This window comes from Molothrus ater, chromosome 9, assembly GCF_012460135.2.
Source record: "Molothrus ater isolate BHLD 08-10-18 breed brown headed cowbird chromosome 9, BPBGC_Mater_1.1, whole genome shotgun sequence".
NCBI classification, from domain to species: Eukaryota; Metazoa; Chordata; class Aves; order Passeriformes; family Icteridae; genus Molothrus; species Molothrus ater.
Window position 1 is genome coordinate 15698766 of NC_050486.2, and position 14039 is coordinate 15712804.

The following is a 14039-nucleotide window of genomic DNA, read 5'->3' on the forward strand; positions in this document are numbered from 1 at the left end:
TATGAAAAGCACTTTACAGAGGGGGTCAAATCTCCTCTGAAAGCATTTAGTTATCTTCATAGTACAAATAAGTAATAAATTCATCCAGGAAATTGCAATCAATGGAATTTATGTATACTCCTAAAGTTATACAAGAGTTAAGTACTAATACCAAATTGATATTTCACTCAAAGTAGGGACTGGGGAACAGAAGAGATTTTCCAGGTTGCCCCATTTGTTGGTTAATAAGGGCAGTACAAGACTTGCCATTTTGGATACATTCAAGTACAGCTTTGCATAGGACAGCAAGGGCTTTGCTGGGGTACAGGGTCGGGCTCCCAGACCCAAATATTGTTCTTGACAGTGAGTATAGAGTGAAGTAACAGATGCATTTCAAGTGAACTCAACTTCAAGCAAATAGGCATCTTATTATGCTCAACAACTATGAATGTTGTTGCTTAACACCAGTGAGTTTTGTGCAACTTGTTAGCAACATCCAGGCTGCTGGATGAGCTACAGTGCTGCTTCCCTAGCACCTAAAATACCCTGTTTTCATAAAAATATACTCACCAGACTTAAAAGAAGTTAATAGGGATGATTTTTTTATTTAATATTTGGATTACATGAGGACAATGGAAGTTTTCAGTCTGAAATGCTCATATGAACTGTGATCTTTGCTCTTCTGAAAACCTTTCCAGTTTGAGTTTGTTCAGTGCTCACCAGCAAAAACTTCTTGCTTCTAAATTGCCTTTTACCCATCACTGCTATCTAAATTATATTTATAAAGAGCAGTTACATAACTCTACTCTTCTGAGACTGCTGCTCATTCCTTTGGGATCTCCTCCCCAGATGCTACATATAGTATTTCTTCAGTAAGCTCAGTGTGAAATCGAGGATCCCACATAACTTTCTGAATTTGGGTCCCCAGATGGTACTGCAGCATGCTGCTTAAGTATTTAATTAGCAGCAAGTACCTTTGGTAAATAGTTAATTTTAATCTTATTTGAGGATATTTAATTGCAGTTAGCCTCATCAGTGTCATACCCCACAGAAATACCTGCAATGCATTTAGGCATTGCTGAAGGGAGGAATAAAGATGCATTGTCAGGCTTTTCTCAGGGAGTCAGAAGGTTGGATCAGCACTCGAACTAAGTCATCAGTAGGCCCAAGGCAGCAGGGGACATTCTGCACTCAGAAAACATCCAGGGCTGACCTCCTGGAAACTTCTGAAGTTCAGCTGAATTTCCACTAGGTAGCAGCTAATTTTAACTACTAAAAAAGTGATAGGAGATTCTTTCAAATTGCATAGATAATATTATTCTACATTAAGGCTACCAAAGTTATCATGATATTCCAATGGATATGAGTTTGTAGGTGGAGTCTGCTGTCTAAAAAGTCACTACCTATTATCAGTTTGGTTGCTACCTCTACCAGTTTCCAGTAATTGGTCTTATGTGGACACTGGTGTCCAACAGATTAACCTAGTCATTTGTAAGGACAAAGAAATCCCCCAGACAGCCAGCTAATCATATTATTTAAAAAAATAATTTCTTTTCTTTGCAATGCCTACAGCCAAGTTTGATATAAAGTGGATAGCTTCCATGTCAGATAGGAGGATGGAAGAAAAGGCATTAACTTGTCTTTGAGTTAGTTTTGTCCATATTTTATCCAGTTTTATCAATTCACTCAAAGGTTTTCCTATCATTACACTTCTCTATCCCCCTTAACTTCAGCACTATGAGACAGATCAATTTGCCAGTTTATAGGTTTTCTATGTATTAGCTACATGTTTAATTAAATCAGTAACTTGCTGTAGGTAAGCTATTTCAGTCTTACAACTCCCTGAGTCATTAGAGACCACAATCTGTACTGCTGCTTTTGACACAAACGCAAATCCACCAATTCAATCTTTGCTGTTGTATAAAGTATGTTTTCTAGACACAAAATTTCTTCATTTCTGAAACAGAAGTAATTATCCCCATAGGACACATTACATCTCTCAGACTTCCAGCAATAATGGTTGCTAGGCTTCTCCTACTCTTTTTATGTTGCTGGATTCTGCTTCACTTTTAAGTGTTGACCTACAAATTTTAAAATCCACATCCTTGCATGACTAATACACTGCACAACAAGGGCAGACTTGGGTACAAAGTCCCACTTCTAAAACAAACTTCGATTCATCAGCAATCCCTATAAGGTAAAGTACACCTATGCTGTGCTAAAAGTTGTTTCTGAATCACATACCCACTGTCAAATCTACCCTCACACACTCTAATTAAGCTGTTTGGCAAACTGCACTTTCTGGTTAAAGTTAAGTACCAATTCTTCAAATAATTGTGATCTTTCAGCTCTAGGCAAACTACCACAGAAACTTCTAAACTTGCTTGGAATAGAATGTTATTAAAACAGATTTTTCTACAGTAGATTTGTTAACTGCTACATTTAATGATTTCAACATGTATTGATTGCACTGTGCTGATTACAAAGCAGTTACACTAAAAATTAGTGGCTTGTTAAAAAGTAATACAAGTTACTGCTTGATACCATAAGCAACAGAAAGAACCACAACAGCCTGTGTAGCATTTCTCAGCTCTGTACTGGGAGCACTTCACAAATATATGTTCACACCCACTTTTCAGATACAGGAACACAGGAAGATTAAATGACTGCTCTAAGTTACCAAAATGGTCTTTCAACCAGTCAACAAAACGGTCAAAATATCTTTACAGTTCAGGTCCAACAAATCAAAGAGATCAGCTCAATGAATCTCAATCCTGACTTTAGAACCTGAAAAAACCTACTCAGTATATTTGTTATACAGGGAAAAGCACAGGGCTTTAATACTGAAATATATTAAAGTACACAAAGAGAAGACAGACCTTGACTCATACAGCTCTTGAACCCTCTTTACCTTATTTTCAGCATTCATGATCTGCACAGTCTAAAAATTTCCCATATATTTCCACCTCTTTTATATAACTTGTTACTAAGTGACCAGAAGGTCAAACACAAGCTAAAGTGAAAAGCAGTAACACTGAATAAAGATAATCTCTGGAAACAGTGCACTTTTTGGGGAGCTCCCATATTTACCAGAAAATGGTTATTAAATTCACTGCCTATTTTAGCAAAAACAAGAATTCCCCAAGTGAGGTGTCTGTGACCTGTCCACTGAGGTATCTTATGTCAGATGGCAGTCACCTTTCGGGTTATGTATCTATGCACTTCCTCAATACCATGTGTGTGTGTGTATACATATATCCACATGCACACACACACAGTTGGCATGTCATAACTTTTATGTTACCAACTTTATTTTGCAAAGGTCAAGCTCACCAATACCTAAAGTGAAGCCTAAGGCTTCAGTATTAAAAATCAAAATATCACCAAAATGACTTGCAGCCATTTGTCTCAAGACAGACAGCATTTACTGATAGTGCTCCCCCTCCGTGTACTACTGACCATGAATGAGGAAGGAGACAAGCACTTAAATTACAAGGCAAACATTACAAAAAACTCAAGCACTTCAACTTCAGGGGGTGGGTGCTTCCAAATCTTTATCTAAAAAGAGGTATTAACAGAATTAAAGATTACTTTTTTTTTCCCCTCATGAAGATTATGCAAAATATTCCATTTAAATGGGTCTTGCATGGGAATACCTGATGTGATACTTTACAGAGAATATAAAGATCTCAACCAAATTTTCAAGTTTTTTCTTGACTATTTCCATGATTAAGACTGTACAACCTATCTACCACTAACACCTAGAACAGAATGGAATTTAAAAACAGTCGTAAGAAGTTTAGCACACATCAAAAGCAAGTAGAAGCACATAAGATCAACCATGATCTTTTATCCTTTGAATCCCTCCTTTGTCCTTTGAATCCCTCCTGCATTTCCCAAGACATGCACAATGACAATATTACTCATTAACTCATTATGATAAGGCTTTTGAAAATGTTACACTGGAAGGAAGCATTCCAACAAGAGCATTTCTGTGCTCATCCACTTTTCAAGTTCTACTGCTAGATGGATTTTGCAAATTATATCTGCACAGATTTTTAATATTTGGTCTATACACAGTTTGTATACAATTCTCTTTCAGTTCCACTCTTTCTGTTCCTTTAAAAGCCACAGTCCTGTCAACACTGAAGCAGATTTTCATAAACTTTAGCTGACATGGAACAGAATGCTTCATGCCTACCAAAAGCCCAGTGGCTATCTGGAAGCATACATGATTGCATTCATTTCCATTTCATGCTGCAGCAACCACTTAGCCTCACTGGTTCCAGCTGTGTCGCTGCTCCACCTCTTGTATCCTCACACAGATGAAATGCAAAAAAGAATCCAGCACAGGCCACCATGGACACCTGAACACCTCTGCAGTGTGTCACCAGACTATGAACTGCAGACATCACCCACCACTATTTCCTAAATTCTCACTGTAACCAACCTTGCATCACAAGGATGCTGCAGACCTTTATTCTACTGCCCAAGCTTCCTCAGGCTTGGCATTTACTTCACATGAATCTTCAATGGCTTGAGCACACTATTAACATTTTGCCAAGAAGAGTCTGTGCAATGTGAAATCACCAGGCTGGCAGTATCTCCCAGGCCATTCCACAAAGCTCAAAGAGGACTGTTTACTTTCACAACATTCCATCTTAAAATACCAATCCTGGTATTTTTAAAAAATACATTCAAAATTAGTATTGACTTGCTGCCATGCCACAGAAAATACTAATTAAAACCATCAACTACAACCATTCTGTGAAAACAATTTCAAATTGTCTTTAAAATAGTAGCTTTGCTGTGGAAAAGGCTGGAGAATAAATAAATTGTAAGTAATGTCACTGTAAGAAATGTTTGATAAGTTAAATAACAGCACAACTGAAAAACATTTTCTAAGTTAAGTTTAAAAAACCAAAAACTAACAAAAATTTTAAGTATAAATGTTGTAATTTTTCTCCTGCATTGAATAAAAAGGTGTATCAATGCTGATGTCTACAGTGTAATTCAGAGAAAGTCACTGGGAGAGCTCATGAAATTTGCTTTCGCACAGAGAAAAGTTACTAGGAAACATTACAGTGACTGAGAAAATATTCTAGTATGCTAAGAACTGAAAGTGAAGAACTCAAAATCCATAAAAGACACTGTTCCCTAGGAAGGAATTTTAAACTCAAAGGTACTGGATACTGACTTGTGAGTCAAAACAAAGAGACATACATAAGTAACAAGCTCACCAGCTATAGATTTGCTTGTTCACAAAGCAATTTTTCAAGTGAAATGGGGAGAGCTTATCTCAGCTATAAAGAAAAAGTGATTTCACAGTAATGCATGGTACCTGCAACATCTTCGAGATCTGTTACAACAATGTGTGCATTTAGTTCCTGTAACTTATGATGCAAGTCTTCTAACTTCTTATTCGATTTTTTCAAAATGTTGTCCACATATGCCAAGTTCTTTTTATCCGTTGTGACCTTCCTGAGGTTCTCTGCTCCCTCCTTGATTTTAAGTTCCTTTCTTATTTCTCGCTTGATTTGGTCCTTTATTTCATCCAGCTTCTGCTGTACCATTGTATCTGAGAAGTCCAACTTCTGGCCAGTGCTCACATTCTCAGAGGTTACAAGGCCTTTGGCATCCCCCTAGGAAGAAAAACAGTAATATAATCACCAGGCAACACTGTTTCTGACAACACACACTTACAGTGCCCAGCACTCAGGTCTGTAGTTAACCCTGTAAGGCCATTCACTAACCTCAGCTTACACTCACATTGACCCAAAGCAACAATATCACAAGATATGATGTTAACTGGAGCTACATTTTAGAACAGATTTATTTTAAATTGAGTGACATCTTTACTATGCCTATTTTTAACAGCAAGAGATTTAAATACGTTTGTATTTGTCATGGCTGCTTGCCTAGCAGTTATATGCCTCAGAGCTAATGAGTCATGTTTGTGATTTTATAGATTTAATTTGTGTTTTAATAGACAAGATGGATAGAGGAAAGAAGACTAACTTCTAATAATTATAATCTATGGGGAAATTTTATACAATCTTTATAATAGGTTCCTTTTAAAGATTGTTAAAAAATAGTGATATTTGCAGTTGTTTAAAGAAATACTGGCATATCTATAAGGATTTGTCAAGGTTTTACTGGAAAGACATTTACCAGGTCATTTTAATCCTTCAAGTAAAGATTCTTTTTTATCTTAAAATAAAAATTAATTTCTTTAAAAAGTAATAATCATTAAAAAACCCAAATCTTACTTTATTGTGCAGGCAAGCTAGGCTGAAATGAAAAAAAAAAGTTGCAATGATGGAACAGGAGTTGTTGTAGTAAGGGAGCAGGGGATGAAAAGTCTTCAGAGCCCCCAGAGTACACAGGGGGTCATAATCGTGCCTATGATACATTCACATATCATTGAGAAGTAAGAGCACAAGGGCACATTATAGAACCTACACCAATGAAGTTCACATACAATTAATTACATATGTGACAAGATTGTGTGCCTTATGCACAGACCCCAGACAATGAGCAGACATTAGCTCCTACCCAAAAAATTCCAGCTAGAGGCAAATGAGTGAAGATCAAAGAAAGATTCTCCCGAACTTGAATTTTAACCCATCGTAACTCAGAATTTATTTAATAAATGTCTGGCCTGATTTGCATGTAACTACCCAAAAGACCAAAATTCCACCAAAATTTCTTAAATACTATGATGAAGTTGCCTTGACTTCTGAAAAATGGGGTGAACAAAAGGCATTTTATGGCATAATTAAAATGTAGAAAGTTTTTGTCATAAAATCAGTTAGCATCACAGTAAACAGAAGAAAACTTTTGGGAGGGAGTTCATGGAGCACAGCATCAGGCTAATAAACTGAAGAATGTCCAGAACACAAAACTACTACAGACACTCTACAGTAACTTGGTTTTCAAAACAATTTGTATCACGAAGGTTGTGCCTGGGCCCTGCATGTCAACAGATAATGTTGGTCAAACTATTTCAATCCATGCATATTCCAGCAATATTGCCTTCCATAAGCAAGATCCAATCTACTAGTCCTCAACTATATTTTCCCAAGATTCCCGAATCTCTCATTAAAATTTGTCTACCGACAGATTCTACTTTTAGTACAAAAAGTTAACAACTCAAAGATTCTTAAATATTCAAAGTAGTCAGAACCACCATCTTGCCACAGAATTTGACTATCAGTAAAAGAGAGAACAAGAAAGCAATTTAGAAATGACAAAGTGAGTAAGAAATGAAAGGGAAAAAAACATGCAAATTTACTTTAAGTACACTTGTGAGTGCTTTTCTGTCAGTGCAGATTAAAATAAATAATTATGCATATGTGGAGAGGCTATTAATAGCTGTACTGGGAAGTACATGGCATTGTTTCCATATATAGGCACATAAAATAGAATCGATTTTTTTAAAATAAAATAGAATAATCAATAGCAATGAGCATCTAGTCCAAAGGTTCATGAAATGAAGGAAGCCATCCACCACGAGTTGAGTGTTTAGTTTTGAGAAAACTGAAACTGAAAATAAATTGATATAACAACTGTATGGCAAACTATTTAAATAGTAAGTATAACCAAATCAGATTAAGATCTTTGATTTCCCTGTCTTCCTAACACATAAAAATTAAGGACATCAAAAAAAGACAAGATTAGTATGCTACTAGTCAGCCTTTAAATAGATATTAAAAAACGTTTGTGAATAAAAAGTATTTATTTTTACACCACAATTTTTCATGCCTGTTCTGCAAGCTTTCTAGAAATAAATTTATATATCATCTGCTTCCTTAAAGCAGGATATTATACTTTTTAAAGTTCATAGGAGAAAGACAAATGAGAAATGTAAAAAACCCCAAATCAAATAACAAAACCACCAAAACAAAAAAGAAAACCTTTTTTTCTATACTGTAATAGCACCTGAAGTTTGCTAAAATTATGCCAAGAATGTACACTTCTCAAACAGAACAATGTAATTAAGATATAAATAATTCAGATATATTATTCACTGGGGTTTACCAAAGAGACTTCAGTTAATTGTTCATCCATTGAACAATAATGTATTTTGTTACAGGGGAGGTTTTTATCCCTCTACAAGCCCTATATCCCATCTGTTAAAGTGTTGTTATGTTCTCCTATAAAAAGGTTTTTGGAGCCCTTGTTTCAGACAGAGTCCCTAGTAAGCCTTCAATGAAATTAAATCTCCATGATCATTAGTAATTTGCCTTTGGAATTTGCAGTAATTGAGTAGAAGGTCTCCTCAGCCTGAGTAGTCTCAGCAGCATTTTTGTCCCTGGATTTAAGGGTTTCAGAACAGACTTGTCTTCTTCAATCTGCTTTTGAGACAGTAGAGAGTTCAATAGTGTGGATGCTAACACTGGAAGCTGGTCACACTGCCTGTACACTTAAACATTCTTTTTTAAATCCCCCCAAAAGCCACAGATGATACTCCTTCTGTCTCTCCTGTCATCCAGAGTTAATTACACTTTTGAGCAAGAGGTATTCTCTCACCTAGTTATCCAGATGTGTCACCTGGCACAAAGGTCACTGTGAAATACATTCTTCCAAGGAGGGACCTGTGCACTCAGTGACCCCTGAAGGTCACTGTGAAGGCAGAGCAACACTGTGTTCTGCAAGGGAAGCTGCTCTGGTCCTGCACTAATGTGCTTTGCTGCTGAGATGCAACAAAGCTTAGAGACAGAGCCTCATGCTGCAAAGATGAGCAGCCTCAAAAGTGTTCCAGTTTAAGATGAAGATAACGTCCACAATGGCATAAGACAGTACGTCTGATAGTTAAATCAGTCTAATAGTAAATGTCTAATAGTAAGTCAGTAGTAGAAATGAGGTAGGATTTTTTTCTTTAAGAAAATCACCTCCCAAATGCCAAACTCAAAACTATACTTTTAAACTGAAGTTACTTAAAACACAGCATATTCCAGTTTTCTTAGATGAGAACCTACTACCAAGTCTCTGCTTAGAGTTGAATATTCTTTCAAAAAATGTTTTTTCTCATTTGGATAAACTCCCTCCCAGGATAAACCTCACATCCTTTAGGTTATAGGTGCTCTGCCCGCTCAACCTGAAAATTAAGTGTAAAAAGAAACAACAATTAGGGACAAGGCCCAAGTTCTTTCCTTTGCAGTGCTCAAGCAGGCAGCATGCAAAAACAGAAGAAACCATTCACGTTCTGTATGCCAAGAAGCTATCAATGAATTTTTGCACAACTCTTCCCTTTACTCTCCTTCTTAACATAAAATATCTTAAGAGTGGAAATGCTCTGAAACAGATAATGACTAAACCACTCTTGCTGGCAAAAGAGAGAACAGGCCTCATTGCTTTACAATCCAAGGCAACAGAATGGGCAGCCAGTTACTAATTCTTAGTTTCTTTTAAAACTCTGTAGTGTTTTGATGGCTGGTTAAAGAGAGGGGCCAATCTTTGCTGGGTGCTGCCAGTAGTGGACAGCCCAGCACAGCATCCTTTCCCCTTGTGCCACACAAACTGCTGGGGACCTGGCTCTTGGCCTGAGCAGTGGCAAAGGGCAGCATCACCCACCCACAGACAGCACTGAGAGGCAGCACTGCACACCTCTCTGCTAAATAACTCTTTCTGAGCCACTGCAAATTACTTAAACATTTCAGTGTGTAATGAAACTCAAGATATGCTTACCACAATTAACTATCAACAACCACACATAAGATACTACTGCTTGATTAAAAAAAAAAAAAAAAAAAAAAAGAAGGAAAAAATGAGTCCATTTATGCAGACTTCCCATGGCATAGGGCTTAACCTCACTTTGATTGCTGGCTCAAGACTATCTATTTACATAGATTAATTCAAGATGCCAGCCTTCAACTTCTGTACTTCTGGGAAATATTTTAAGTATAGTTGCTGAAAATAATGAGTAGTGGTCTGAGCATGTCTTTTAATAATACAGTTGATTCTGGCTGGTGTGGTGAAAGAGAGTAGTAATACTGTTTATGAAAATCATGTGGGGCTTGCACTTTTGCTTCAGATCAGTTCTGAACCAAACAACTGGTGAAGCAGGTGCTTTGACATACTGCATTTACCACCAAAATCCCATTTAAGAATAAAACATCCAAACTGCACAGCAGTAGCAATGGTACTGCTGAAGAGAGTACCATGAAGCTGAACATAGCAGGGAATCTGCTTAAGTTGTGTAAACCAAATGGCTTTGAATTCTAAATGAGATTCTTAAACTGTTCCCTCTTAGAAGATAACACTAAAACTCTGGGCATTAGTAACTACTGAAGACTTGTTCCTAAGATCACAGTACAACTTGACTGTGCTATACCATATATTCATTATAGAGAATATCGATTAGAGCAAGAATTTCAATTGCTCATTTCTGTTAGAAGTTGTTATAGAAAGATAAGTGGAGCCTTAAACTTAACCACACTTAACAGCTGATGAGTGCTCATGCACAATATTATTTACCTTTTACACTGATGTGCTACAAGCACACACTAAACCTGCATTTAGAAAAAATCCCAAACCAGAAACTCCCAGTAAAACTGCTTACATTTTTTCCTAAAAGTATTAGCATTTCTTTTTATATGCTCTTGAATTTTAGCAATCATTTCAATAGATAATGAGACAATTAAAAACCTGTTTGACAAATACAGTAAAAAATGCTGTATAACAATAGGATTTTCATCTTATGTACGATTAAAAAAGTGATCATAACCCAGAAAGAAAAAATGTTTATTAACATGTAATTTAATTTTGAAGAGCTAGAAGTACAGCTTTGGAACTACTAGGTATCTTAGTATAATAATTTTCTGAATAATTTTTTAGGGAAAAAAAAAAGGAAAAAAAGCTGCTTTTCTGAGCTAACTGCCAAGGTTTCCAAAGTTCTCTACACTAATTCCTAAGACTAGAGTAGTCTTTTATTTTACAAACAATGTTAATCAATTGCAAACGTCCCTTCCCCCCGAAGTCATTCATAAAACCAGATGTGACAGCTTGTCTGCATTACTGGAACAACATGGACTATTTCCTCCTACTCAGAAGCAAATGTGATTGTGGTCAAGATCTCAGCACTCACCCAATGTCAAGAACTGAAAAAACCCCCAACTTGGAGGCTTAATAGATTTTGGCATTAGTTTGCTGTGCTAACATGTCACAAATCAGGATTTAAATTTAATCTAAGTCACAGCTTTCTGCTTTGTAACAAGAGGCTGTTTAAGGCAGAAATATCTACAGTCCACTACATTATACATGGATGAATTCAAGTAGGACACTGATTAAATGGGGTTCAATTCCTGTGCACAAACAGTGAGTGCCCAACTGCATCTGTAAGAGATGAAATTGATTTTAATAAAAGGAAAAACGTGTTCCTTAAATAGGGAGGTCCTCAATCAGCTGGTCACCTCTGCTATGCTCTCCCAGTTTGAACTGCTGTGCTGATGAATACTTTAGAGGGAACATTTGCTTTCACTCACACAATAGGTCCTGGGCTGCAGCAGTTGGTCCTACATCTCCTGAATAAAACCTGTGTGGCCTGACTCAGCCAAAACACCTAATCTAAACAGGTAATAAAATTCCCTGGGGTGTCCTTGCTATCATCTAGTTTCCAGCCATCAAAAATCCCTGATTCAGCCAGAACTTTCTAACACAAAGAGCATGGCCCCCAAAGGTGCTCTAAGGGCAGTCAAGACTTGCTTACAGAACTAGAAGTTGTGTCCATGCAGAGCTGTGCCAACACTAAGGAGAGAAAGGGGCATAAGAGAGAGCCTTTTTTGCTACAGAAGGGAAAGAAAACATTCTAAGAAATGTTGCCTTCAGCTGCTTCTTGTTGCAGGAGCTCCTGATGGTTTTACACAAGGAGAAGAACCTGCAAGGAGGCTTCCAAGGAAATATGACATTGAAAGAAAATCTTCACACTGAAAATCTTCACACTTCACACTGAAGATTTTCTTTCAATGCCATATGACTTCATGTATCATATGTCAATGACTTCACACAGTTTCTCACAATCACAAAAGCTTGATGGAGGCTATGGCACAACACAGGTGATGAGCACTCAAATGGGAGGCCAGCAAATGGCTACAGTATCCAAGAAGCATGACCACATATTCTGGCAACAGGTGTGGTACAAACACTTCAGCAGTTTCCAAACTTTTATCTCTAACTTGAAGTTCTGACTCAAGCCAAAAAATTCCAATAGAGGCCAGTACAGTGGAAACAAAACTTCCCCTCTCTAGTTTCAGACGTGCAAAAGAAATAGCAAAATCCTAGTTCCCATCAATAGGGACTGCTGTCACAATCTTTATTAACATGTGCCCAGGAAGATCAGGATATGAAATTATGGCTATAATAATGCCACTTCTCCATTCTCTATGAGACTTTGCTTAGTTTTCATTTAGCTTCTCATCACATATGAGAATAACATACTCGGAAGAAAATTTCTTTTTATGTAAATAGTATGGTTTCAAGCAGACCACATATGGTAGGTGAAGGTCTATTAAATGCCAAAATACAAACAGTCCCTTTCAAGGTACACGGAACAAGATTTTATGAAATGTTAATACCATAGTGCATGCTGAAAATATCACCAATAATGATGTATCATAGAACTGTGCCAAGGAGACTGAAGTAATTCCCCTAAAATGCAACCTCACCAAGATGCAGGCAATCAAAGCACTGAAATGATAATTTCTCATCTAATGCCTGTAACATTATCATATATTAATAATGTGGTAAATATATACACTTTGCTTTAAAAGATAAGGAAAACAGGTGGATTAAGTGACAGTTCAACAAATGAAAGAGAGGCAAGTTCAAAGGAGCACAAAATATTGCAAGACTAAGTCCCTCAGCCACAGATCCCGGAGTTGTACACTCACTGCACTGGACTGGGCAGCGAAAACAGACAGGTATCTGTGTCCTACCTCCTACTGCCAACACAGGAATTACATGCACAAACTTGTTTTGCATTTTCTAAATTTGAACTGAAAAATTTAGTCTTCTTTTGAGAAATGTCTTGGTGAAAAGAATCTTTGAGATCCCATAAAAATATGAAGTAAATATATGAAAATATGAACTAGTAAATAGCAGAGAAATGAGCATTCTTGTGTGTGTTTGACAGTTTGAGGCTACTTTAAAATAAAAATCCCTTAAATTTTAAAACTGATAGCAAAACTATGTATTGTGAGGGATTTAGGTATTTGTGAATTTTTTTTTCTTTTCTTGTTACTTTAAACACTTTCAAAAATCCCATAAGAATTGCAGGGGTTTTTTTTTTTTCATGAGAACACCTGCAATTTTCTGTACTATATAAATAAATAAACAACTTCATCCTAATGGCCTAAATTTATTTCTTGAATATATACAGCATGTATATATTTAAAATACAGTGTATTTTAATACACTTGCCAAACCCTACATAGGGGTATCCATGGTATCCATTTCTTTCAGAAATTCATACACTCATTTTGAATTACTGCCAGAGACTGAAACAAGGAAGGGGGCTTGAGAGAAATTCTTATCACAAGGTTTGTCTCAGTTTGACTTGACTGATCTCTCTGTTATATTAAGCTCACGTTTGATGCAAGCAGTTGTTATAATGCTTTGAAGTGCTTGAGGTATAACATAAGTTACTCAGGAAACAGAACTATTTCAGAAAAAGGTAAGGTCATGCAAACACTGTGTGGTGAATTTGCCTCTAAGTATAAGTAATACAGAAACGAATCAGTCCACCAGGGAGAAACACTCTCCCCCCCTTCCCCATACTGCTTCCACCACAACCAGTAAGGGATCTGCTGAAGTGCATGTTAAAGCAAACACCTAAATGCAAAAAATTCTGCTGCTACTGAAAGTTAGCATAATTTTGTTCCAGGTCACCCCAATACCAATATGCTTATTGCATTTTTTTCATTCAAAACATTTACCTGTTTTTGTCTAACATTCAGAATAGAGTAATATTATACATGTAGCTCAAGATGTTTGAAAAAATAATGTCACTACATTATCCAAACTACAGGATGTGGTATTTAATTGGGTAGAAGAGATTTTCA

At 36.7% G+C, this 14039-nt stretch overlaps 1 protein-coding gene across 1 annotated transcript in view; it reads right to left on the minus strand.

Annotated features, from left to right (window-relative positions):
- The window catches only part of PKN2 (protein kinase N2), a 55075-nt gene that overhangs the window by 25474 nt on the left and 15562 nt on the right, over positions 1–14039 (minus strand). Inside the window, 1 exon segment of the mRNA XM_036387408.2 lies at positions 5321–5621. Coding sequence (XP_036243301.1) covers positions 5321–5621 — 301 coding nt within the window.